Raw genomic sequence first — 25,510 nt, 5'->3', positions numbered from 1 at the left:
AAAGCGCAAAAGCCGACGAGACGGTGCCAGCACCAAAACCTCCGAGCGGACCCAACCCTCCGCCCAGCCCCGTGCCTGCCCCAGGCTGCAGACGGGACCAGGGCAGCTCCGGCTGCGGGCACGACCAACCCCCCGCGTCCCCACCCGCTGCACCCAGCCCCCCAAAACCCTTGGGGTGCACTGCCGGCACTGCACCAAAGTGGATCTGCTGCACGAGAGGCGCCGGGGCCATGCAGCAGCTCCGGGTTTCGGGGGAAGCTGCCGGGTCCCCGGAGACTTGCGGAGAAAGAAGGGAGCGCGGAGCCAAGCGCCCTGGCAAGCGGCTCTCATTAGAGCTAATGACTGCAGAGCTCCCCTCCCTTGGCGCTCCATCAACGCGCCTATTAATTCCTCCCGAGCCCGCAGCGCCCGCAGAGGAGGTTTTGCGGGATGGGGCTCACCGGGAGGGCTGGGGGGGGGCAAAAATCCCCCCGGCGTGGGAGGTGGGTGGGCCGCGAGGCTGCGCAGCAGACGCGTGGGAACAGCGCGGTGTCCGCGGGTATATTTAGCTCAGCAGCCACAATAGAAAGCAGCTTCTGATGTGCTCAGCCCGAGACTCGCTGCCGTCGCCTTCCCCAGGGGCCCACCCTCCTCCAGGAAAATGAACCCCAGTTTTAATTACTTTCTTTTTTTTTTTGACCCAGATGAAGCCCTCCCCATCCCCAGGCGCGCACACGGGGACAGCGTCCCCCGGGGACGGGCAGAGGAACAAACTGGAAGCAGGGCACTTGTGGAAATTTTTCCCTCTCCGAGAAAAAGCAAAGCAGGGCCTTCAGCAAAATCCTTCGTTCTTTTTTTTTAATTGCTCCAAGTAATTAAATATGTGCCTGTGGGTCTGGGAGAGAGGCTGTGCAGCAGCGTTGGGGTGACTGCACATGAGCTTTCTGTAGGATTTTCGGGGATCCACCTGGAGCCTGGTGCATGGGGCTGTTCCAGATCATCCACACGCCAACACCACCATCTCCCTACCCCTGCTCCCCAAATCTCCCATCCAAACACCCCGGTCCTGAGCACCCGAGCGGGGCCCATCCCTCAGCCCAGCTCCTGCAGCCGTGGGACCTGCGGGGGCTGGAGGGGACCCAGGTGCCCCACAGGAGGGTCCCGACCACGGCGAGGGGCTTAGTCCCCAGGCAATTGGCCAAGAACCACCCGGGTACACCCCAGGGAGCTGCTGCAGACACCAAAAATCAGCCCCCCCATTACAAGAGCAGAGCAGAGGGCAGGGATGAGCACAGCGAGTGCCAGCAGACAGACGGGGGACGCGGCTGTCACCAGCAGCCCGGCCACCCAGCATCAGGAGATTTACGAGGCCACCAAGACTCACCACGGAGGTGTCCCCAGGCCAGTGCCACCATCCCAGCTCCCAGGCGTTGGGCAGACTCAGCTCTCTGCCCCTCGGGGGTCTCAGCCCAGCCCAGCCCAGCCCTACCAGGGGGGGCATCACCACACCAGGCACTGGGCGTAGAGGCACGAGACCTCCTCCTCCTAAACCCTACGGACCAGCAGAGCCAGCACGGGCTCTCCCCTCAGCCCTACTCTCAGCCCCACGACCCCACTTTTTGCCTTGCCCTGCCTCAGTTTCCTTCCTCTGCAACACAGAGCAGTGACCGTGGGGTGCACCAGGTCACCGTCCGGGTGCGCTCTGCCTCTCCGTGGCCCTGCCCTACCAAAAGGGATGCTCACCACGTCCTGTCCACCCAGCAGAACTGGGGGGGTGCCAGCAGGGCCCACCCTACAGGCTGATGGAGCTGCTCCCTCCCCTACAATCCCAGCAGTGGGATGCCCAGCACAGAACTGAATGTGCCAGGGTGCCCTGCCCCGAGGGGCCGGGACAAGCACAGAGAGCAGAGCCCGGCTGATCCCGGTGCAGGCTCCTCCAGCTATTTGGCTGTCCCCCTGCCTGTCCCCAGCTGCTTCAGTGCAAAGCCACCAGCGCGGGGAGGACACAAATGTTCCTGGGGTCCCCAGGGCACCACCAGCCCCATCTCCTTCGTGCCTACGCGGATAAACTGAGGCACGAAGCGCAGGGATGGCTGCAGACGGATGCGCAGACAGAAGGCACGGGCGGGGGGGGGAAATCCCAAACCATCTCCTTCCCAAAGCAGCAGCACTCGCCGAGGGGATGACAGGCGGCACGGCAGGAGCCCACCCGCTCCGGCATCGGCACGCAGACCCCGCATCACAGGCGGCGCAACGCCAGGGAAAGCCCGCATCCGCGCGGGGGACACAAGGGGACACAAAGGCTCAGCGGCGGCACGGAGGGGAGCCTCTCCATCTCTCCTCCCCTTTCCTGCCGGGCTGGCAGGCTGTGAAAGCTCCGTCTCCATGGCTCGGCTGCCAGGGTGGCCGAGCATCTTGGGGAGGAAGCGGAGAAGCGGGGAGCGGGTCCCGCACCCCCAGGGGCAGGGAGCGCCGCGGAGCGCCCCGCGGCACGCACAAAGGTCGGGTTGTTCGGTGCCAGGCTGGGAGCCAAGCCCTGGGCGGGCAGCACGAGGCTGTCGGCTCCCACGGGCAGCCCTCAGGGCCCCCTCCAGCCCCGGGGGAAGGAGCAGACCCCGTGGGGAGCCCCCCAGCACCTCCAGCCTTGCAGCCAGCGGGGTGGGCTTCAATGCAACGGGAAGGGATCCGTCCCTCCTGCAGCATCGCCCACTTCCAACCGGGGCTGTCCCAGCCCTTGGCACTCCCCAGCGAGGCCAAGCACACGTCCACTCGCCACCAGTTCCCAGTCCAGGGCAGCTGCTTCAGCCTGGGGGTGCAAGCAGCCCCTGCAACACCTGCTGGGCACCCGGGGGTCACCACCACCCTGGCTGCTGCCACCTCTCGCTGCCTGGTAGAGCCACTGCTGGGCACTGCCCTGGTGCAGCAGGGAGCTCCCAGCTCTCCGAGGAGGCTCTGGCAGGCAGCCCTGGCGGCGAGGGCTGGCGCAGGGTGGAGCCGGCAGCCCCGGGGCCAGCCGAGCAGCCTCCGATTTACCTGCACAGACAGCACCGGGCGAGCCCAAGCAGCACCTGGCTGCGCTCCCCATGGTGTCTGCGGTCCCCCAGCTCCCATCCCCGCTCCCCACGGCACCCACATCGCTCCCGTCCCTGCTCCCAGCCTCTTTCTGCCCTCCCCAGCATCAGGGATAGGTCAGAGTGAAGACCCCCGTGGTTTTCCCACATCCCCAGGCCAGCACAGAACGGGATCCGTCCCCCCCCAGGACCTGTCCCCATCCCCAGAGGACGAGCCCCCAGCCAGGTCCCCGCGTGCCCAGAGCTGGCTGGTGGCACCACACAGGTTGCTCCGGACCCAAATCAAGACAAAGTCGAGCATTTAATTACGGCGGCAGGGAAGCAGCTCGGCAATCAGAGCAAATTGAATAAGGCTCCCCTGGGACTGCCAGGTCTGGTCGGAAAACGCTTAGATTAAGAGATATAGCAGGGCATTTCCTAGCGGGAGCCAGCACAACACGGGCGAGCGCTGGGCTCAGCCTGCCTCCGTGCCGGCTGAGCACCGAGGGCACAGCAGGTCCCCGTGGGGCAAACCCCGCTGCCTTCAACCCCAGAGCCCCCCGGGCCTCCTAATCCTCCTGCTCCAGGCTTTCCCAGGCTTAGGGAAACCTTTAAATCAGGCCTTGGCAGGCGCCGTGTGTTGCTCATTAGCTCTGGCAGGAGCACACCGGCCCCGAGCCGCGCCATCTGCTCCGCACCGAGACCCACCAAGGGGCAGGGGACGCGCAGCCCGCGGGGGGACCCAGCACCCAGCAGACCCCAGCCCAGGGCTCAGCAGGGCTCGGGGGAGCAGGGGATGGTGTTTTTCCCAGCACATCGCCTGGAGGGCAGCGGGAGCACCGAGTTCGCAGTGCCTCCGGGCTCCTCCTCCATCCCAAAGCCGCTGGGGATCCCAAAGGCTCCTCGCTGGACCTGCCTGGAGAAGGGCTGGGAGATGCCACGAGGACGTTTATGGATGGCAGACCGGGGGCAGTCACACACAAAGGGCCCCAAAACCCTGGGGTGGGCAGCGCAAGGAGCATGCATGAAGCGACCAAGGCGCAGGGCACCGCGTGGCCCCGTCCTCTCCAAGCGCACAGGAACGGCACGGGCAGGCTGAGAAAGTTCCAAAACCACCAGGAACAAAGCTGGGCCCGCACTGGGGATGGCACCAGGCTCCTTACACCCCTGTGTTCCCCTCGGGAAGGTCCAGCATGAAATATGGATGAGCAGAGGCTGCAGCCCCACAGCGCGGGGGATGCCCTCCTGCTAACAGGGGCTTGCTCAGAGGGAGGACGGCCGCCCTCGTGCCCCTGGGGGATTTTCTCTGCCCTTTTCCCCTCCAGCACAAGCAAAAATTCGGCTGCACCCATGCAGGTGGCACATGCCTTGGTCACCCAGGGGCTCCCCGAGGAGACAAAGGGGTCGCAGACCCAGAGCCCACCCTAAATAGCCCCGAGCACGGGGTGATGGGCACAACACCGCCCACGCTGCTCCTGGGCTCCTCCACCCCGTCACCCACACTCTGTATCAGGTCTGGGTCACGCACAAGAACCAGAACCCCACCTCCACTCTTTTCCCAGCCTTTTTTCCCCCAACACGAGCCCCTTCCTCCTTTCCCAGCACCGCTCACCTCCTGGAGCACAGCGGGGACGGAGGCGACCCCCTCGAGCTGTCCCCAAGCGATGCGCACCCAGGGCGAGCTCTGGCAGTTGGTGACGGATTTTTCACCCTCCAGCAGCAGGAACCTCACAACTTCTGGCCAAGGGCACGGCGAACGGCCCCACCACGTCCCACCCTGCCCACAGAACCCCTCAACCCCCCCTGTCCTGTGCCCGAGAGCCCCCGGGGGCCACTCTCACACCCAGGTCCTTCGGCTCGGGCACTCGCACGTGCGCCAGGTTGGGGAGGGAAGAGCTGAGAGCATTTGGGTAGCTTTGGCCCTGGTGTTTCTGATCGGGCAGCACCAGGGAAGGGGCTGAGAGCCTGTGGGGTCCTGATTGCTGTGGGTGGGGGCAGGAGGGCACTGATAAAGCCTTTCACCCCCCCATGAAGGCTGGGTTGGCACGGCACTGCCCCAGGACACATCAGCACCAGCTTGGGGAGGGGAGCAGGGCACCGAGGGCACCCCCCCCCAGCACCCACAGAGCCCTGGGCACGAAGAGCAGCCAGGCAGGACCCCCCCGGGGGGGGTTACACAGGTTATAGGGCCAGGCTCAGCTCTCCACGCGATCCAGCACACCCCGAGCCCGCCGGCTGTTTAACCCAGCAGCTGGGGACTGTTTTGACAGCCTCCAGCAGGAAAAACCCTCCTGGGACCACCGGGGCCAGCCCCCGCAGCAGGAACAGCACAACACTGGGGAGGGGGGGGCCGGGGCAGACCCCTCGATCAGCACGGGCTCGGTGGGGGTATCGCCTTCCCTCTCCGGGGCCGGGGCCGTGTTCCTGACAGCTTTGTTTGGAGCTTCACCTCCTGCAAACCGCCCTCATTCAGAGCCTCATCTCCTGCCCCTCAAATTTCGCTCCTGGTGCGGGGAAGGCACCAAGAGCCCCCAGTTCCTGGTACTTCATGGCATCAAGCAGTTCAATCCTGTAGGGTGCACGCACCAACAGCCCCCAGGAGACATCCCCACGCCGTGCGCGGCCCCGTTCCCCTCGCAGCACCGAGGTTTCCAGCCCCTCTCCAACATTTCCGCTGTAAAACCCAGCAGGCGCACGCCTGATTGAGGCCAGGCACGGAAAAACCCCTCTCGCCCACACACCTGGCCCCGGCGCTGCCCCCAAGCATGGGGCCCCCACACCTGAACCCCGCTCGGGGCAGGGATGGAAATGCGCACGGCCGCGGGATGCGGTTTTGGAGCTTGGATCCCGATCACCAGGGAGCCCCCCAGTCCCTGGGGATGGGAGAGACACCCCAAAAAGGATGGAAAAGGGATGTCCCGGTGTCACCCTGGGGGCCAGGCACATCCCCAGGCAGCGGGGTGGAGGGTCTGGCAACGTCCCCATGGTGTCCCAGAGCCATGTGGGATGGAAGGGACCCTACAGAGCGTTTGAGGGACACCTCCCACTAAACGCACACCCCTGGGACTACATCAAAGGGCTCCAAGCCACAGCAGCACCAGGACGGCAGCGAGCACCGGGGACAGGGCTGTGCCACCCATCGCAGTGCCACCACCCTCGGGTGACACTGCCGTGACACCGCTCAGGCTGATGCCACCTCCCCACCTGGACCCAAAACCAGCCCCGGGAGGAGCCAGCCCCCACGGCCCCGTGCCCTCCTGGTTCAAAAGGGGGCACAACCACCCCCCCTCCTTGGCACCGACCCCGATCCCACAGGCTTCATGTGAGCGGAAACCCCCCCAGCGAGCAGTGGAGCCCCAGGCAGGGCAGCAGGACGCTTTGCCCCCCCATGGTCACACCAAGCTGACCCCCCCAGGCATTCCACGATGGCTGCGTGATGCTGAGCACCCCAAAAACCCCGTCCTGCCTCCCGGGCACAGGATGGGAGCAGCTCCCCGGGCAGCACCCAGCCAGCACCCAACGCTGCCGGCACAGGGGCACGGAGCATCATCTCTCTCGGCAGGAGCGTTCCTGAGAGCAGCGGAGGACTGGAGGTTGCAGAGTTTAAATAAACTTGAAATCCGACTCAACTTCCTTCCCCAATTTCACAAGCTCAGCTTCCTGCGTCTCGGCAGCCGGCCGGGCGCGCTGGGGTGCCGCAGGCAGCTCCGGCACGGGGGGTGCCGCTTTCCCCCCGACCAACGCCGCGCTTGGGGGGCTGCAAAAGGCCCTTGGGGGGCTGCAAAGGGCCCTTGGGGGGGCGTTTCTGCAGCCAGCCCGGCTTCTCAGCCCCCCCCCCAGCCAAGGAGTCAAACAGCCCCGGGTTCCTGCTCACCACCAGCGCTCCCTGACACAGCAAAACCACGCGTGCAGCAGGGCCGGGCGCCAGCAGCTCCAGGGCCCCGCTCCCCCCGCAGCACCCCCGGCTGCCGGAGCCCACCAGGAGCCCGGTGCCGCACGGAGAGGGGGGGGCCCCGAGCCCGGCCAGCCCCGCTGAGCTCTGCGGGGAGCCGCAGCGAGCTGCTGTGCAGCAACCACGCTGTGAAGGTCACCTGCAGAAGGAAAGGGGTTGGGAGGTTGTTGGCTTCCCGGGGTTGCTGAGCGAGCACCCGAGGTTTTGGGGTCTCCCCGCTCAGCACCGCGGCGCGCAGCACCCGGCTCAGCCCCTCGCTTCCTTCCCCGGCCGCATCCGCCAGAGCCGGCGAGCTCCAACGGGCCCACGAAGCGACCCAGAGGGCTCGGGACTGGTGGCAGGGGGAAGGCAGACCCTAAAAATGGGGCAGGAGCCCACCGGAGCACGGTGTGGGTCCCTGCTGCAGGGACCCGCTGGGCGCGGGGCCGGGCGCACCCCCAGGGCTGCGTTTCTCGCTGCTGGCGGCGGCGCTGCTGCAGGCATCAGCCATTGCGCTCATGGCGCACCAGGAAGCCCAAAAAACACCCCCGTGCCCTAAATAACCCCCCCCCCGGCACCCAGCTCCACGCGGCCCCGGTGCCAACAGGGCCGCCGAGGCTCTCAGAGGGGAAGGAGGAAAATTTCTTTCATACGTGAAGGCCAAGGGTGACATCTCCACGGCCTCCTCCTGCCGGGGCAGGGCAAGCAGAAGAGCCAGGGCCCCCCCCTTTCTTGATCCTCCCAACCCTGGGGGCTCCATGAGACCCCAAAGATCGGACCTGGTGGCTGCAGCACCTCTCGGCATCAGTGGGACCATGCCCACCGCCCAGCAGCTCCCAGCACCTTCCTGCCAAGACCCCCACGTCCCCCCACATCCCCCCTCGCTCCCACCAACAGCGGGGATGCAGAGACCCAAAAAAAAGGGCACGGCTGGCAACACAAAGGGACAAAATTGGGGCTTTTGTTCCCATCCTGCCGCACCCCAAAGGCGTTCGACCTCCTCTGCAACCCTTCCCGGAGCTGCCCTGTCCCCAGACAGCCGGGGGAGCTGGGACCTGCTCCACACAGAGGGTGGGGGTCCGGGAGGACCCCGCATCCCGGCTGCTCCCCCCCGCAAGGTGTCACACAAAGAAACCCGCAGGGCGGGAGGGGACCCGTGCTTGTGCTTGGGCACAAAAGCAGCAGGGAGAGGAGAGGCTCGGCCCTCCTGTGCCAGGAGCCACGCAGCCCCCCCCCCTCCAAGCACTGCGACCTCCCTGCTTTGTCTCGCAGCCTCCTCGCCCCCACCCTCCTTTGTCCTGCCCGTTCACCTCCCCACAGCATCCCCCCACCACCCCGCTGCCCACCGGTGGCACCCGGGGGGGACACAGGCACCCTTCCCCGAGCTGGGGGGGTGGGAAAGGGATGGGTGCCTTCCCACCCCACCCCGATCCTCGCCATGGATGCCCCAGCCCCACCACGATGATGCCGTGGAGGGGAGGATGCGCGTTTCCATCACCTCCTGCTCGTGGTCCCCTCCCCGTGCACCCGCCAGCAGCGCGGGCAGGGGCTGAAGGGTTCGGCCCTGCAGCACCATCCCTGACAGCACCCGCTCATCTCCTGGGGAAAAAAGGGACCGGCCCTGAGCCGGGGCCTTTGTTCCAAGGCTCCATCCCAAGAGAAACGCAGGATGGAGGACGGGAAGAGTGCGGCCAGCAGGAAATCTCCACCCGCAGCCACCGGCATCGCTCGGCTCCCGGGTCACTGCCCTGGCACGGCCACCCCTGACCTGCCCTGCACAGGCACCGGGGGAGCACCCACACGGGAGGGATGCTGTCCCCTCCCTGCTGCTCCCCCAGCCTGCCGGACCCCAGCCTGGCCCCAATTCCCAGCCTGTGGGGTGGAACAAGGCAGAAAACCCCGAGCGGGCAGCGCCGGGAGGTGCCTGGGTGCACCCACACGCAGGCGGCGGCGGCAGGCGCAGCCCCACACCCCCCCCCATTTCCCCCTCCATCCCTGACGCTGCACCCAGCATCTTTTGTGCTCTGCCCAGGGCACTGCCTCTGCACCTCCCTTCGAGCTCTAACCCACCCCCTTTGCATTCTGCCATCCGCACCCCATCCACCTCGAGCCTTCGCGGGCACGGGGCCGCGGCACCCCTCGGGTCACCCCCTGGGTCACCCCCTGGCCCTTCCCGCAGCCCCGCGGTGGGCTCCGAGGCAGGAGCAGTGGGATGGGGAGGGTCTGAGCCTTCCCTCGCCCCTCTCCGGCAGCCTGCGGGGAGCTCGGTGCACCCAGGGCCTGACCCAGGGCAGTGCGGAAGCCGCGGGCTGAGCCGGGGCAGGCACGGGGTGAGCGGGAGGAAACCGAGCACCCAGCACCCACGCGGGGTGGCAGCTCCGACCGGGACCTGCTTCACTCGTGGGTTTCCACCGGGGTCTTAACCCCCTTCTGCTGGGTTTGGGGATGCGGGGGCTCCTTCCTGGCAGGGAGAGGAGCGAAGAAAACGCCGCGGGTCGCAGGACCCCAGCGGCTGCGCTCAGAATGCACCCAGCCGGGTACGGCGCTAACAAAGAGCCCCCGCTCGGCTCCCAGCTCCATCCATCCCCTGCGGATCCGCAGCAGAGGTCGGGGATCTGCAACCCAGCCCCGGGCCCCATCCCTATCCCCTCCCCAAGCCCCCCCCCCCCAAAAGCCAGGCGTGAATTCGGTGCCTGGCAGCTCCTTTATGGAGGTGCAAGACCCGTGAGGGGCATTGTTCCCAGCTTGGAGACAGCACAAAGGACACGGAGATGCTGCATCGCCCCCCCAGCACATCACAGGGACCCCCCCCCCCGTGTCCCCTGGACACCACCGGGGGTCAAAGCCAACCCCAAACCTGCCAAGAGCCCTTTGGGGGGGTGGGCAGCGAGGTGCAAGGGAAGGGTCTGGGGTCCCCCCTGCACTGCGGGGCCGGGCAGCAGAGCAGTGATGGAGCTGATGGGGGGGGAGCAACCCCAAAAAAGATGGGGGGGGGGCTGGGAGGGCTCTGCACTGATCGTGGGATCCCCGTGCTGCCCTGGAGAGGGGGGTAGAACAGGGTGGGGGGGAAGCCCAAGGTGGGAACAGAGCCCCCGGGGGCGCACCGAGCTCCCCTTGTGGGCGCACCGGGTGCGCCCCAGATGCGCACGGAACCCCCCCGGGGATGCACCGAGCCCCCCATGGGGGTGCACCGAGCCCCATGGGGGTGCACCGGACCCCTCCCAGGATTGCACCGAACCCCCCCTCCCCCGTCCCGGGACCACCGGGACCCCCGGGACCACCACCACCCCCCCCCCCCGGAGGCGCTCACCTCACGGCCACCTTGACGCAGCTGTCCGGGGCCGCCATGCCCCCCCCGCCCGGGCACCGCGGCCGCCGCTGCCCGAGAGCATCCGCGGGGGGAGGAGGAGGAGGAGGAGGAGGAAGAAGAAGAGGAGGAGGAGGAGGAGGAGGAGGAGGAGGAGGAAGAGGCAGGGGGAGGAGGAAGGCGGCGGCGGCGCCCCAGGTGCCGGGGGCGGTCCGGGCGCTGCCGCCGGGGTCGGTGCCGCCGGGGGGGCTCCGCAGCCAGCGGGGCCGGGAGGGGCGGGGGCTGCGAGATTTGGGGGGGGGGATTGGAAGGGGGCGGGGCTTCGAGGGGCGTGTCTGGGCGTGGTCACAAGGGGCGGGGCTTCGGGGGCACGCCCACGGCCAGGCGCGCACACGCGCACGCTCGGGCACGCGCAGCCCCCCCCCCGTTTACACGCGCACCCCCCCACAGCACCCCCAGTCTGTCCCTGCTGCCCTCTGCCGGGCCGGCGGCCCCGTTCCTGGGTGTACTGGGTGTACTGGGCTGTACTGGGCTGTACTGGGCTGCAGTGGGGGTACTGGGAGGACTGGGTGTAACTGGGATGTGTGGGGCTGCATCGGGTGTACGGGGCCATACAGGGCTGCAGTGGGTGTACTGGGAGGACTGGGTGTAACTGGGGTGCAGTGGATGTACTGGGAGTACTGGGTGTACCGGGCCATACTGGGCTGCAGTGGGGGTACTGGGAGTACTGGGTGTAACTGGGATGCAGTGGGCGTACTGGGTGTAATCAGGACATATAGGACTGTACGGGGTCATACAGGGCTGCACTGGGTGTACTGAGCCATATAGGGCTGCACCAGGTGTACTGGGCCATAAAGGGCTGCGCTGGGTGTACTGGGCTGCACCAGGCCCTGCAGGGCTGCACTGAGTGTACCAGGTGTATCAGGCTGTACTGGGCTGTACTGGGCTGTACTGGGTGTACTGGGCCATATAGGGCTGCTCCAGGCCATGCCGGGCTGCACCAAGCTGTGCAGGGCTGCATCGAGTGTACCAGGCCATACAGGGCTGCACTGGGTGTACTGGGCCATATAGGACTGCATGGGGTCATACGGGGCTCCACTGGGTTTACTGGGCCATACAGGGCTGTACTGGGCCATACAGGGCTGCACCAGGCAGTACCAAGCGGGTGCCAGGGCCGTGTGGGGCCAGCTGCCACCCCAGCCGTGGTGTCACCCCGCTGAGGGGGCAGCAGGGTGCTGGGTGCCCCCACCAAAGCCCCCCGGGGCTGGAGGGCTGGTGACACCATGTGCTGCCCTACAGAGCCCACCCCATGCTCCATCCCAAGGGAGAACCCCCCCAAATGCCACTCTGGGGCAGAGCAGCCCCCCTGCAGCCCCAAACCCCAGCAGAGGGTGCGGAGGCATTGCCCCATCGCTGCTGTAGGACCCCCTCACCGTGTCACCCTTCATGTTTGGGGGCTCCAGTGAGCTCCCCCCCACCCCTCCACCCTCAGAAGGGGGCACACGCAGCCCTGCACCCCCCGTGGGACGCACAAACCATCACTGCCCACCCCCAAAACCCTCTTCAGGAGAGGGCAGAGGTGTTTAGGGTCACCTAAGGGGCTGCGTGCCCTGCCCTAGGGCAGGAGCAGGGGATTCCCAGGGCTGCCCCTTCCCGATCCCACAGCCCCTGGGGGAAGGGGGCTGCTCCAGCACGTCCCCTGTGCCAGAAGGGCTCCCCAGAGCTCGGGCTGCAGATGGAGCTCAGCAACAGCCGTTTCCCTTTTATTAAGTTAACAAAATGCCCTGCTGGAGCGCAGACAAGCCCTATTGATTCAATACCTCTCCTGGGACCTATCGGTTTGCTGCATTTTAATATATATTAGGCAAGGAAAAGCCCTGAATCACCCACTTTGGAGGGGCTGGAGACCCTCTGAAGCAAGAACCCTACAGATGCCCGAGGGAGACGGGGCTGCCCCAGTGCCTGGCACCCAAATTCCTCCTGGGGCACCAGAAGTCTGTAAAACCAAGCCCCGGGGCAGACCCCTTCCTGGAGAGAAATAAATCCGGCTGCTGCCCCAATTTGCAGTCAGCAGCCCTGAGCTGTGCAGTGGGGCTGGCAGAGGAAGGAGGGGACGAGGAACGCAGGGACTCACACAGCAGGGACACTTTAATGACCCATCCAGCTCTTCCCAGACCCTTCTGGCACAGCATTATCCTGTCCCGTCACCAGCATCCCAAAGCCACAGCCCCAAAAAGGTGGGGAGGTGCCTGTCATTGCTCTGGTAGCCCCCACAGGGTCCTGAAAGGGGCTGTGCCCAGGGGGCCGCAGTGGCAGGCGGCTCACGGGTGAGCAGCAGGGTTGGATTTTTGGGAGGCGGCTGCACGGAGCCCCGGGGAGCCGGCTGGTGACGCAGCCGAGGTGTCCCAGGGGACAGAACCGGCATCCCGCGGTGCTTCTCTTCCCTTCAGCAGCTCCACAGCCGCCTCCTCCACTTCATCCATCTCCAGCTGGCTGCTGGCTGCCATCTCGGCCCTGGTCATCGCCACGAAGGACGGGTCCTGGGCCAGAGCCGCAAGGCCCCCGGAGATCAGAGCCTGCAGCAGAGGACGGGGTCACACTCGCTGCCTTTGTCCTGCTCCGATCCCCCCCCCGTGCCACGAGCAGCCCCCCGCCAGCCCCTGCCTTACCTCCTGGATGAGGAAGGTGATGGCCGGGGTGGAAGAAGTGCTGGGGACGCCGCTGTCGTCCCGCTGCTGTTCTGAGGACGGCTGGGTGAGAGGAGCAGAGAGCCGCAGCTCAGCCTCGGGCAGTGCCCACAGAAAACCTCTCCCACGTAAATGTGAGGGCTGCAGGGACCGTCCCCAGCATGTGCACGCAATCCCATCCCTCTGCAGCCCCCGAGCTTCACCTCCTCTGCCCCACACCGTCCCCGTTACCTCCTGGGGCAGACGGTGCTGCCCTGACGCTGGGAGATGCCCAGAGGCGGCTCCTCGCCTCCTGCTCGGCCTCTGCTGCAGCCTCTCCGAAGGGAAAGGGAGGTCACAGCCTAGGAGAAGGACAGGAGGGGACATCGGGGGGGCACAAGGGCAAGACCACAACAGCCACCCAGAGGGGACCAGCTGGGAAAGGGTTATCTAAACTCGGGGAACCGTGTGGAGGGGTTTTGGACTGCTGAAAGTCCCAGCTCCTCCTCCTGCCTGCCAAAACCACCCCCCCCCAGCAGGCTCAGGACCCCAGGACAAGGAAGATGCCGACACTCACCCTGTGCTGGAGGCCTGGGTGCCACCGGTGTCGTCTTCCTCAGCACCTCGTCCTCGTACTGCAGCCTGGCAGGGGCAGGCAGACAGGGCAGCTGAGCAGGGAGCCCCGCTCTGCACCCAGCTCCAGCCACGGCCGCAGCCCTCCCCACCTTCTCCACCCCCGGGGGACACAGCTGGGATGGATGAACAGGGTGGAGACCCCAAAAAGGAGAAGTATGTTCTCCTACACGGGTAACCCTCATCCCTTGTACCCATGTTGGGCACTGGGGGCCTCTACCTGGGCCTTGGCACTCAGAGATTGTGATGCTAACAGCGGTGAGATGAAGGAATGAGGAGAAGGACAAGCTCAGGGACACATGCACATTGTGTATGGGGCCTCACATCAGTCCTGGAGCTACCCTGCGTGTCCTGGGGACACCTCTGGACATGCAGACACCCCTACCTCACACCCCAAGGGCTAAATTTCTGCACGGAGCTCCTGCACCTATGGGGCTGCTTCTGCCTTGGCATCCAGCCCCTGGTTCCTCCCCGCAGTCCTCAGGGAGCTCCCTGCTACAACCCTGCCCCTTCTCCAGATCTTTCCTAGCCCCACGAGGATCCCCTGGGCACGACCAACACACAGCATTGCCACCAGCACAGCCTCGCTGGGAGCTGCAGGGCTGCAGGGCACGGCCCCCAGCTCTTCCCCCAACCTTGCCATGCCCACACGAGGCTCACCAGCCCTTACCCCTCCGGCCAGTTGCTGTTGTTGGTGTTGGTGTTGCCTTCCTGGGGGAATTCGTCGAGGAAGACAGGGGAATCGAGGTCTTCGCTGCCCACCTCTGCGAACTGCAGGGGTCTCTGGCTGGTGACGTGGGGCTGCAGGGGGCTGCTCGGCTCCAGGAAGCTGTCGACCTGGCCAAACAAGCCGCCTGTCCTCTGCAACCAACGGGGAGGGCGTCAGGGGAGGCCTGGAGCTCTGGGAGGCTTTGGGGCCATTCCCACAGAAGGAAACATGTTTGGGGGCCCGTGGGGCAGCAGGGAGAGAAGTGGATCTGTCCCCGTTGTGGTGGCACCCAGCTGTCCTGCCTTAGCCTGGCAGGAGGGGTGGATGGGGCCCTCCTAATCTGGGTGCCAACGTTCACCACATCCCTGCCAGGCATGTGAGCATGGTCTGTAAAAATAGAGGGGGAAACTGAGGCGAGAAACACAGAATCATAAAATAACCCGAGTTGGAAGGGACCCATAAGGATCATTGAGTCCAACTCCTGGCACCGCACAGGTCTACCCAAAAATTCAGACCATGCACGTGCTGCTCAGGGCGACTGGGCCAGGATATCCCGATGCTCAGGGAGAAGGAAGACAGAAGCACTGATATAATCGTGGTGGCCCACACTGCCTGTCATGGTTAGGATTATCTCTGAGGCCTGCTGGTCGCCACGCTGAGCCCCCACCAAACAGTGGGGTGCCCCGCAGGCTGTGCTCACCCTGTATATCCCTTCCTCCATGGCAGCCTCCACCATCGCTCTTTCCAGCTCCTCCTCAGCCATCAGGTCCCCAGAGATGGCTCGATGGATTTCCGGAGCTGCTTCTTCTTCAATGCTCCTCAGCCCGGCCTGGTGGGAACAAGAAAGCATGGCTGGAGCTGGCCTGGCCCCACAACCCCTCTCACATGGGGCTTTGGAGAAGGAACGGTGATGGGGCTCACTCAGGAGGTCTCCAGGCCTTGGCAAAGGCCGTGGTCACTCTGCTGCTGGCCCTGTGCTTGGTGAAACAGCTTTGGGCTGATGCTGCCCCACAAAGGGGTTTGCTAAGGGCAGCCCGTTAATGGGTCAGGCCGGTGGTGCCCAAAGGGGAGACAGAATTTTGTCCCTCACCCACAGGTATCTGAGCTGGGGCCTGGCTCATTCCCTCACCCAGCACTCTCGGGGCTTGTTTTATTTCCACCACAAAGGGATTTCCCCCCTGTAAGAAGGTCAGGAGAGGCTGGGGACATCCCTGCTGCTCTGACCGGGCACAAAGATGCCTCTGCTAGATCCACTAACCTGGATCTCTACAGGGTTCTTCTTGGGACGGTACCCGTAATACTCCTCCTGGCGCTTCATGAACTTCCTGAAGTGCTCCTGGATGAGGAACGTGGCGTAGAATTTGCCCACTGTCACCTCATCATCTGGAAAGGAGGAGAGCAACCTGATGGCACTGCCCCGAATTGCCATAGCTGAGCCCCAGGGATTGTTTGGCCCCCCGGGAGGCACCACGGGGTGGGATACCTCCGATCGGTGGGATGACCTGGTCCAGGAGTTTCATACTGGTTCGCTTCCAGATTTTTTTGATAATAGCTCTGAGCTCCTCGTTGGCCTGCTCGAAGTTCCCTGTGAGAAAAGCGAACGGGACGGGTTGGTTGGTTCCCAAGGGAAAGCGGACATGGGGGAAGAAGGCAAAGCGTGTGGAAACCTGGCCAGGCTCTTCCAGGGTGTGACAGCACCCATCAAACGGCAGCTTTGTAGGAATAAGGCTTTGATTTTAGCAAAAAGGCCTTAACTACAGGGTGAGTCACAGCTAGGAAACGGGTGGAACACGAGTGCTGTGGTCTCTGCTGTGATGATCAGCAGCAGGCTCCAACCCCCCCCCTTCCGTGCTCTCCCAGGCTTTACCGCTCCTGCTCATTTGCACGCCCAGCCCGTCCTCATGCCTGCTCTCAGATCTCCTCTGATCCTCCCAGTGCTTCCTGCACGGTGCTGGAGGCCGTGTCCCCCACCCCGGCTGAAGGGGAGGCACCGCGCCGTGCTGCTGGGGGCTGCTGCCTGACCCACAGGCACGGAAACAAGCTGGTGTGGTTTCTCACCAAGGCAGGGCTTTGCAAACCGCCCTGCTGGCGAGGAAGAGGGTGAAAGCAACTCCACCCCGGCACAGCTGAATTCAAAGGGCAGGCAGCCTCTTCCATCCCAGTCTGAGGTTATTTGTACCCAGAGAGATGGAAAACTGGAACAACCAGCGCTGTGTCAGGCACACAGGGAGATCAGGCTACCCTCAACGGTGTAGGAAGGGTGGCTGTGCACCGAGACAGGGCTTGGAACTGGGTCAGAACAGCTCCTGAGCTGTTCAGAGGGAAGTCACACAAGTGGGGTGCCAGTGGTTCGCTCTTCGGGGTCACAACACACAGCCCTGCAACTCATAATGCCCTCCAGGCTTTGCCCGAGCAGCCCCATGAGCGTGCACAAGGAGAGAGCCCCCCCGCTGTGCCGTGGAAGCAGACCCGAGCACCCCGTACCTTCTGTCTTGATCTTGAGGGCTGTCCTCACCAGCGCAAAGAGGGTTGCATTGAAGGTGACGGTGCCGTCGCTGTTCAGGGGCATGTTCATGCACACCAGACGCTGCGGAGCAAACCGATAACCGTGTCCCCACGAGGCAGAGCAGGCTGGCTGCCCTCCCCAGCAGGAGAAACACGGCGCTGCTCTCAGGGTGCATTCCTGCTGCTTTGCCTTCCGTCCTCCACAAAGCGCACCAGGATGCCAGGAAGGGCCTGGGGATCAACCCCCTAACAAGTTTGCTCGAGACCCCTGAGGGTTTATACCCGTGGAGGTATAACCCTGAGCTCCTGCCCACGTGGTTTTCCTGGGAGCCTCGTACAGACCCTGGTTTTGTGCAGAGAGCCAAGCGTGGAAAAGCGTGCTCAGAACTGCAGTCTCCAGCTCCCTCAGTGCTATCAGCCCTCGGAGACAAACCTCGACAGCCCAGAAGATGTGGTCGTGTACCCAGCCCCAGTGCTGCCCCCTTGCCCCAGGTGCAGATGTGGAGCACCCAGCACAGCTTGGAAACCTCTGTGCAGGAGGGCAGCCCACGGGTGTCATCCCCTGGGTGTGGAGGTGAGCACAGGCAAGTCCTTATCTTTGGGACCCTGAAATGCATCAGCTCCGTGCAGGTTACAGCACCTCTCCTTGCCTCTGAAAGCCTCCTCTCCATTAAAACCAGAGGTCAGAGCATGAGCATAAAGCATGAAAGTATAAAGCTGGCTGAATTCGTGTCCTCAGCCTCTCCGGAGAGGATGCAGGGATGGCCTGGGGAAGGTGCCCCGTGCCCACGCACCCACCTCTCCTTGGCTCTTACCTTACAAGCTACACGGTGCGGGCAGAACTTCCCAAAGCCCAGGGGAGGCTGGATACGTCTCAGCAGAGTCACCACGTCCAGGTGTTTGATCCTGCCCCTGCAGAGGCAACGAGCTGCATCAGCAGCGTGGTGGCAGACAAGGGGGGGCAGTGGTTTGGGGAGGGGCTGGGTGGGTTTGTCTTTGTGGTCTGCGTGGTGGGCAAATCCTTTTACTTCCCTGCGCTCCTCCTGGGGAAAACAACTGTTCCCCGAGGCAAGGTGGCAGATAAAGGAGGCATGGGAAGAGTTGGCAGCACCACCAGGGCTGGATAAGGAGGGAAACGGGAGTCTTGTGTCCCCAAAGCTCCTGATGGCTCGTGCCAACACTGGGACATGCTGGCGAACCCACACCCACCTTTGAGAAGCCAGGATCCAAATGCCAGACAGTGCTGAGGCTCGCATGGCCCTGCTGGCCCCAGGTTGCAGCAGAGGGGGCAGCCCACCCCGGCCCCCCAACACGGGTCCCCACGGAGCGTCCCCTCCACGTCCCTCACCCCCTGCCACGCACACGCGGTCACTCACTTGGCCTCGGGGTCGTACTCAGCCCAGATCCTCTTGAACTCATCCAGGTGGTGGGGGCCAAGGATGGACCAGTCCCGTGTGAGGTAGTCAAAGTTGTCCATGATGACGGCCACAAAGAGGTTAATGATCTGGGGGCAGAGGGGACCGTGACCCCCCACCCCATGCAGAGCAGGGCAGGGCAGCCCACGGGCTCCATCCAGGGGGCAAAGCGCAGGCAGACACACATCAGGTCAGGGACAGGAAGGTGCCAGGGCTCCCTGGAGCCAGGGGATGCTGTTGGTGACCCCACACAGAGGCAGGACCCCCACCCCATGGGGTTACACGGCAGGATGTGGCTGGCACACGCAGCCCTTCCCTCTCAGGAGCCAGCACCGGTGCATGGCTGGGCAGCAGCACACGGGGGATACGGGGAGGAACTAAAGGGGATGCACGGCCCCACGTACCAGGAAGGCACAGAGCATGTAGAAGCTGATGAAATAGAAGTAGGCGAAGCCCGTGCCGCAGGTGTACTCCTCGCCCTCGGCAAAGTCGGACTCGGGGTCGCACAGCTTCCCGTAGCTGCAGTCCAGCAGGATCTCCTGCCAGGCCTCCCCTGTCGCACACCTGGGGAGAGGGGGATGCCCGCTGAACCCGGCTCCTCCTGCAGGGCTGCTGGACCTGCAGGGACCAGCCCCATACAGCAGGGAGCAGGGAAAGGAGAAAGCAGGGTCCTGGGCTCGCTGCGCTGCTGCAGGGAGGGCGTGGGAGCCTGCTATTGCGAGCTCCAAAGCGAAGCATTTGGGGTCAAGGAAAGCCTTGGGCTGAACTCTCCCTTCCCCTTGCTTTTCCTGAAAATTCACTAATTAAAATCCAGTCTGGGAAGGAAACATGCAGAACAGAAACGCCACGGTGCCCCCAGACTTTTTTTCTGTAGGGCAAAAAAAATCAACCAGCTGCAGAAATGCTGGCGTCCCTTAGTCCAAGCCGGGTGGCTCCCGTGCCAGCTCGGAGCCCAGCTCCATTCTGGAGCTGCTTGCTCCCTGAGACAGTACCGACCTGAAGAGCAGCAGCACAGCCTGTGGGAAGGTTTGGAAGTTGTTGTTTCGGTTGATCTGGGTCCCGTCCACCATGGCGATCTTCCCAAACATCTGTAAATCAGACTGTCAGCCCCCAGCACCCTGTCTCACGCACCCCCGCCCTCCAGAGCACCCCAGCCCAGGATTTCCTCTTCATCTTGGTTACTTGGCTTTGATTTTCCCCAAAAGAGAGCGTGAGACCAGGGGGGACGTGGCTGTTCTGGGGCTTGTGAGCAGCTTGGACATCCCTGCCTATGCCAAAAGCCCCCTGTTGATGCTGTGCTGTACCCGAGACAAGGAGATCTCACGACCCAGGCACAAGCTCTGGTGACAGCGTGTCTGCGTCATGCTGTTGACTCAGAAAGTGGTATTTGGTGTGTGCCTGGGTTGCCTTAGCTGCAGCCTGGGGATGGGAGGAGGTGCTCGGGCTGCGTTAACTCTGGGCATCCTCGGAGACCAGGGAAAAGCAGTCCCACCGTGCTCAAAGCCCCCGGCACTGCCGTGCGGAGGATCCAGCCCCCCCCCCGCCCCATCTCCCCCGCTGCACCCAGGCTCAGGTCCCTGTTCAAGACCAAATCCGCCCCCTGTGCCTCTCACCTGCATCCCGATCACAGCATAGATGAAGAACAGCATCACAATCAGGAGGGCAACATAGGGCAGAGCCTGCGGCAAAAGGATCACGGCTTGGGTAAGAGGCAGCCCAGCACCAGGGGACGCCCAGGGACAGCGGGTCGGGGCTGGAGTTATTGGGGGACAGCACCATGGGGACGGGACAGCTTGCTGCTCAGAGCTTGCTGCCAGCCCTGGGTTCGTGCTGGTGTGCTCCTCACAAACCTGGAAGGATTTGATGAAGGTCCACAGGAGGGTCCGGACGCCTTCTCCCCGGCTCAGCAGCTTCACCAGCCGCATCACGCGGAACAGGCGGAAGAAAGTGATGGAGACGCGGGAGTTGTCATCGGGGTCCTGCAGACAGAGGGGAGCAGCAGTCACAGACCCTACAGGAGTCCCGTTAGGTAGGGATGGGACACAGCGGGGGGAGAGGCATGCTGTAGCACAGGCTGGGGGAGCCATGCCGTTCACCACATGCCCCAAGAAGTGGGTGATGCCTGGAGGTGTTCATGAGGCATTTGGGTAATGCCCTCAATCCCATGCTTTAATTTTTGGTTAGTCCTGAAGTGGTCAAGCAGTGGGATGTGATGAGCTTTGAAGGTTCCTTCCAACTATCCCATCCCATCCCATCCCATCCCATCCCATCCCATCCCATCCCATCCCATCCCACCCAAGGCTCACTCTGCTCTCTCACCCTGCACACCCTATACGTTACGCTGCCACCTTGGGGTCTACTGGGGGCTGTGGGAGATGCTGAGGGTCAGATAACTGCTGGAGAGGTTGTTTTGGCACAGCACAGCCCCAGCCTCGCTCACCAATTCCCTCCATCCCGTCACACCTCTTCTACCCCTCCTGCTTCCCCTCAGTTTCCCAGGGCTTTCCTGCTTACCCCCCTCATTCCCATCACCCAACCCACCTCCTCCCAGAGGTATCAGGGCAATAAAACCCACCCTCAGACACCCCCGGGCCCTCCAGCAGATCCAATTTCCCCGTTATGGCATTTCTGAGCCCCCAGGGCTGCACTGGAAGCCACCACCTCTTCTTCCCACCCCTCCTTTTCTTGCTTTTCTCCTTCCTAGCACTCAGCAAGCACAGTGGCCAGGGAAGTGGCCACATCCCCACCCAGCAGCACCAGGACAGTGCCCAGGGAAAGCCACCCTGGCCATGCAGCTCCCAGCACCGTGGCCATGGGACCCCCAGGAAGATGCCCTGGGGGCACGGAGATGCACCGGGTGCTGCATGTGGGACCTGCCACCAACCTCTCCCCATCTCTGGAGCCTGGCCCTTGGGCTCCTGGAGGTGAGATGTGCACAGCAGAGGGAAGCAGCAGGGCTCGGGGCGTCCTAATGCATGCAGGACACGCGCAAACGCTGGCCGCAGGCAGGCTGGTAGGGCCCCAGGCAGCAAAGGGGAAAGGGGTCGGGTCCACTGCAAGCACGTGCAGCTGGTATTTACGATGTTCTCACAGCCCCCGCCGAGGCAGTACAATCCACCGCTGGAGGCAAGAACGGTCTGCCAAGAGAATAAAAAGAGTCAGCAGGAGGGAGGGAGAAAGGAGAGACGGGGAGGGTTGCAGAAGGTGGCGGCACAGGCAGCAGGAAGATGGAAATTGGGGACAAGAGGGGAAGGACGCAGGCGGAGGCACCATCAGTGGGGCTTGTTGGATGAGGAGATGGCTTTTGGGGGGCAGTGGCAGCAGACAGATGGCTGGGAGAGCATCGTGAGCACGGGGGCACAGTGCCCACCTCCACGCTTCACCCGCTGCAGCAAACACACCTGGGGCGAGGGCAGAGGGACAGGAAACCTGGGCAAACGCTCAGCACTGCCTGGTTCAGCTGCCTCCCATAAATCACCCCCACCCCGGGCAGGCACAGGGCCACGGCAGGAGGCAAACCCCTGCCCAGCACCATTCAGTTGCCCTCCAAGAAGGGGAAAAGCAGAGCTGGTGCCGGCGCACACCCACACGCCCCGGGCACGCTCATTTGCACACAGAGGAGCTCCCGGTCACGCTCATGTGTGCACTCACACAAAGCCTTGAAGCTCCTCAAAGCTGCCAGGCTCCAGCACCCAGCCCTCGGTGGGGGCCCCAGCTCCCTCCCGGAGCCTCGGTGCCCTTGCAGTGATTTTGGGGGATTTTCAGGGCTGGCAACCTTGCAGCGGTGCTGAGCGCCCAGGGCAGCACGGACACTGCTGACCCCAGAGCTTGGGGTGGCACCACCAGAGGGTCTCCCACTTCCGTTGCCCTCTTCCTGCAGCCAGAACTTTCCCAGACCCGATGAGAACTCGGGGACTGAACAACCTTGAGGATTTGGGGTTTGGTGAGGGGCAGAGGGCTCCTCACGGCACAGCCTTCCCCACATCCCCATCCCTGACAGAGACACGAGGGAGGAGAACAGAGGCAGAAGGGAGAGAGAGGAAGGAAAGGCAGACTTTGCAAACCAGGCGCATGCCTCGGTGCCCTCAGGAATGGCTCAGCTGTCGAGGGGCAACCTCCCAAAAAAGCTGCAGCCCCCAAGGTGTGCCTGCACCTGCACGGTGACCCGTGGGGTGCAGCGACTGCAAGCAGCTCCTGGGGACCAGGAAGGACAGAGACACCTTGCCCTGACCCTTCAGGTCCCAGGATGGGGTCTTGGGAGGCTTGGTGGCAGCTGGAAGCTGCTGGGACTGGCAGGAAATTTGGGAATCATCAAGGCTGAGAAGCCCAGAGGCTCAGAGGATGGCAGTATCAAGGTGTGGGGCATGCAGGGAGGAATGTTTTGGGAAAAAGATGGGTGGATTCTCTCATCCAAGGACCCCTGAGCCTCTCCTCCTCTGCATGGGGACGGCTGCAGGACTCTCCTGGGGGTGGTTGTGGCAGCAGCTCTGCCAGATAAAGCCCTGCTCCCGAGGGGAGACGTGCAAAGCCACCAGAGAGGGTTAACCTCATCCACCCGACCCTACAGCTGCTTCTCCAGTTACCGTCGGGTCTGCCAAACGCAGCGCATGACCTCCCGGCGCACAGGGGCATTTTCAGAGCTGGTTGTGGTCTGGGGAGGTCCCAGTGCTGTGGCACGGTGGCTTCCAGGCACCACTCTGAAAATGCTCCCAGTAGAGCATTTATCAGCATCCAGCCAGTGGCTGCAGCCCCCCAGTGTGTATGGCACGGAGCACAGACCACATGGGCCTGTTTTCCATGGCATCCCACAGCCTACAGGCTCTTGGGAAGGGAGGGGACAACGTGACAAGTTGCTAGGCTGGGGACGGTCCCCTGTGTTTATAGAGAGGCCACCAAAGCCCCACAGAGCTGGGCACCACTCCAGTATCCCCAGTTCACCCTGGGGCAGGCACCAGCAGCCCCAGGCGGGGCGTGGGGACACCCTCGTGCCTGAGCAGCCCGGCACTTACATCGATCTCACTGAGGATGACATCGATGATGCTGCCGATCACGATGAGGAAGTCAAAGACGTTCCAGGGGTCCCCGAAGTAGCCCTGTGTGGGGAGAGCCAGAGGAATGATTATCCAAGAACAAAGCCAAGGAGGAGATGGATGCTGGAGCCCAGGGGAAGGAGAGCCCGATGAGGGAATTAATCAGCCCTCTTCTGATCTCCAGGCTGCACCCTGCCCTCACCTTGGCTTTGAAGGCCATGAGCTTGAGGATCATCTCCAGGGTGAAGAGGACAGTGAAGGCCACGTTGAGGATGTCTGAGATGTGGTTCATTTCCTCAGACTGGTTGTAATGCTGAGAGAAGGCAGGAGGAGCCGTGTCAGCCCAGCTGCAGGGAGACCAGCCTCCCCCAGACCCGTGGCTGGGAAAACTTCCAGCAAAACCGAAAAATCCCCCCTGCTGCAGCCCCTCCTCTGGGCACCCAACATCCAATCTCTCCCCCTTTCTCCCCAGGGCTGCAGAGCACACACCAGCAGCTCTGAGGCAGTAGGGCTGAGCCCAGCCTGCCCGGTGCCACGGGCACGGGGGTCTCAGGGGGGCACCACCACCCTGAGGTCAGCACTCCCCCCCTTTACCTGCATGCCCAGGCAGATGGTGTTGAGCAGGATCAGGAAGAACATGAGGTACTCGAAGTAGGAGGAGGTGACCACGTACCAGATCTGGTACTGGTAGGGGTTCTTGGGGATGTAGCGCCGCAGCGGGCGAGCCTTCAGCGCGTACTGCACACACTGGCGCTGGAGAGAGCAGGAGAGGTGTGAAACCAGGGAGATACACAGGGCAGGGACCGGGGCACGAGCACGGGGCCAGCACCACCAGTGACAGTGCACAGCCCCACCAGCACCAGCTGGATCCCCCCTTCTTCCTCAGCCCCGTGTGCCATGGACCAGGGATGGCAATGACCAACTACCTGCTGTGCTCTCCCCACCCAGAACCACGTTTCCAAGGCCACCCCTTGCCTCCAAAGGTTGCCGTGCTGCCCTGCTGCTGATCCCCCACTGAGCACTACGGGCTGGATCCACCTCGCCCTGTCCCAGCAGCTCCAGTACCTGGTTCTTGTCCAGCTCACAGTTCTTGTACTCGCTCTCCCCCTGCTCCTGGAAGGTGACAATGACAAAGCCCACAAAGATGTTCATCATGAAGAAGGCAATGAGGATGATGTAGATGATGAAGAACATTGCGATCTCCACCCGGTAGTTGTAGATAGGGCCTTTATTCTCATCGTTAGTGTCAATGGCCCTGTATAGCAGCCTACAGGAGGGAAAGCGAGGCAACAGAGACCCTAGTTAAGAGGGGGAAGACCGTCTGCCTTCTTGCAGGTTATGGAGAGCTCTGGAGAAATCCCAAATCCAGCAGGGGTAGAACTGGGCTGCGGGGATCACCCTGCTGGCTCTCCAGCCCCTGCAGCTCTTCTTTCCCTGGCAAAGGCTTTCCAGCTCCCGGCTGGCAATCAGCCTGCGGGCAGCGACCTGCTCCCAGCACGACCCGGCCCCCGTTGGGCCCCCACACACCGGACTCACTCTGGCCAGCCCTCGAAGGTGGAGACGGTGAAAAGCGACATCATGGCCGAGAAGACGTTGTTGAAGTGGAAGTCGTTGTGGAACCAGACGCGCTTCTTCAGCTCGATCTGCGTCGGGTCCCCGTCCACGTAGTCGATGAAATCGCCCCTGCAGCAGAAGGGATGCGGCGCTCACCTGGCACGGCCCCCTCCTGCTGCCGCGCTGCCCCAGGGCTGCTTGTCCCTGGGAGGGGAGCACGGCCTTGGGCTACGTTTATCCTAGGGTGAGGGACAGCAGCAGGAGAGCTCCCAGCCCCTTCTTGCTGGCTGCAGGATCCCCTTGCAGGCACGCCAACAGCCACACGCCCCCTTCCCCTCCCTGCCTGCTGCCCTCTTACCTGCACTCCTTCTCCGTCAGCTTGGATGGATCTGAGCAGCTGTAAAACTTCCCCTGCATTTGAAAGAGAGCAGGAGGAGCTATGATTTTGTGGTTTTCCCCGTGATTTTTTCAGACTGGTTGATTCCCACCCTGCCTCCGTGCTGGCTCTGACCTCTGCCAGAGGGGAAACTGAGGCAGTGAGCAGGGGAAGGGAGCTGGTCCCTCTGCATGTGCTGCCTGGAGCTGACGATGTCCTGGGTGTTTCCTGCCCTTCTCCCACTACAGGCACTTCTGCTGGGAGGTCTGCTACAGGCAGGCACCCTCACAGAGCACTGACAGCAAGTTTTGTGCTGACCTTGGCACTAGGAGACACCAACCCCAAAGCCCTGTGA

At 63.6% G+C, this 25,510-nt stretch overlaps 2 protein-coding genes across 5 annotated transcripts in view; both read right to left on the bottom strand.

Annotated features, from left to right (window-relative positions):
• KIF21B (kinesin family member 21B) overlaps window positions 1-10,515 on the bottom strand; it is a 29,620-nt gene extending 19,105 nt beyond the window's left edge. For 2 of the 4 annotated variants that reach the window (XR_011805077.1, XR_011805078.1), the window contains exon 1: window positions 10,271-10,515. Coding sequence is in view for 2 of the 4 variants with exons in the window: in XM_038168288.2 (XP_038024216.1) it covers window positions 10,271-10,308 (38 nt within the window). In the remaining 2 variants the exon portion in view is untranslated. The remainder of the gene's footprint in view (window positions 1-10,270) is intronic. The other 2 variants (XM_038168288.2, XM_072028376.1) reach the window with 1 other exon arrangement.
• Window positions 10,516-12,397: 1,882 nt separating this feature from the next.
• Window positions 12,398-25,510, bottom strand: part of CACNA1S (calcium voltage-gated channel subunit alpha1 S) — a 32,104-nt gene continuing 18,991 nt past the window's right edge. Inside the window, exons 23-44 of the mRNA XM_027444879.3 lie at window positions 25,138-25,190; window positions 24,762-24,908; window positions 24,291-24,492; window positions 23,820-23,978; window positions 23,428-23,538; window positions 23,205-23,288; window positions 21,276-21,332; window positions 20,046-20,174; window positions 19,809-19,874; window positions 19,192-19,283; window positions 18,600-18,759; window positions 18,157-18,284; window positions 17,596-17,692; window positions 16,760-16,862; window positions 15,759-15,860; window positions 15,534-15,658; window positions 14,976-15,104; window positions 14,237-14,427; window positions 13,511-13,575; window positions 13,186-13,295; window positions 12,937-13,017; window positions 12,398-12,843 (exon numbers count right to left, since the gene is read on the bottom strand). Coding sequence (XP_027300680.3) covers window positions 12,589-12,843; window positions 12,937-13,017; window positions 13,186-13,295; window positions 13,511-13,575; window positions 14,237-14,427; window positions 14,976-15,104; window positions 15,534-15,658; window positions 15,759-15,860; window positions 16,760-16,862; window positions 17,596-17,692; window positions 18,157-18,284; window positions 18,600-18,759; window positions 19,192-19,283; window positions 19,809-19,874; window positions 20,046-20,174; window positions 21,276-21,332; window positions 23,205-23,288; window positions 23,428-23,538; window positions 23,820-23,978; window positions 24,291-24,492; window positions 24,762-24,908; window positions 25,138-25,190 — 2,646 coding nt within the window. The 3' untranslated portion in view covers window positions 12,398-12,588. The remainder of the gene's footprint in view (window positions 12,844-12,936; window positions 13,018-13,185; window positions 13,296-13,510; window positions 13,576-14,236; window positions 14,428-14,975; window positions 15,105-15,533; window positions 15,659-15,758; window positions 15,861-16,759; window positions 16,863-17,595; window positions 17,693-18,156; window positions 18,285-18,599; window positions 18,760-19,191; window positions 19,284-19,808; window positions 19,875-20,045; window positions 20,175-21,275; window positions 21,333-23,204; window positions 23,289-23,427; window positions 23,539-23,819; window positions 23,979-24,290; window positions 24,493-24,761; window positions 24,909-25,137; window positions 25,191-25,510) is intronic.

The sequence above is a fragment of the Anas platyrhynchos genome, chromosome 27 (assembly GCF_047663525.1).
Source record: "Anas platyrhynchos isolate ZD024472 breed Pekin duck chromosome 27, IASCAAS_PekinDuck_T2T, whole genome shotgun sequence".
Taxonomy (NCBI): Eukaryota; Metazoa; Chordata; class Aves; order Anseriformes; family Anatidae; genus Anas; species Anas platyrhynchos.
The sequence above is the reverse complement of the archived record's forward strand: the minus strand, read 5'-3'. Positions and strand labels throughout refer to the sequence as shown.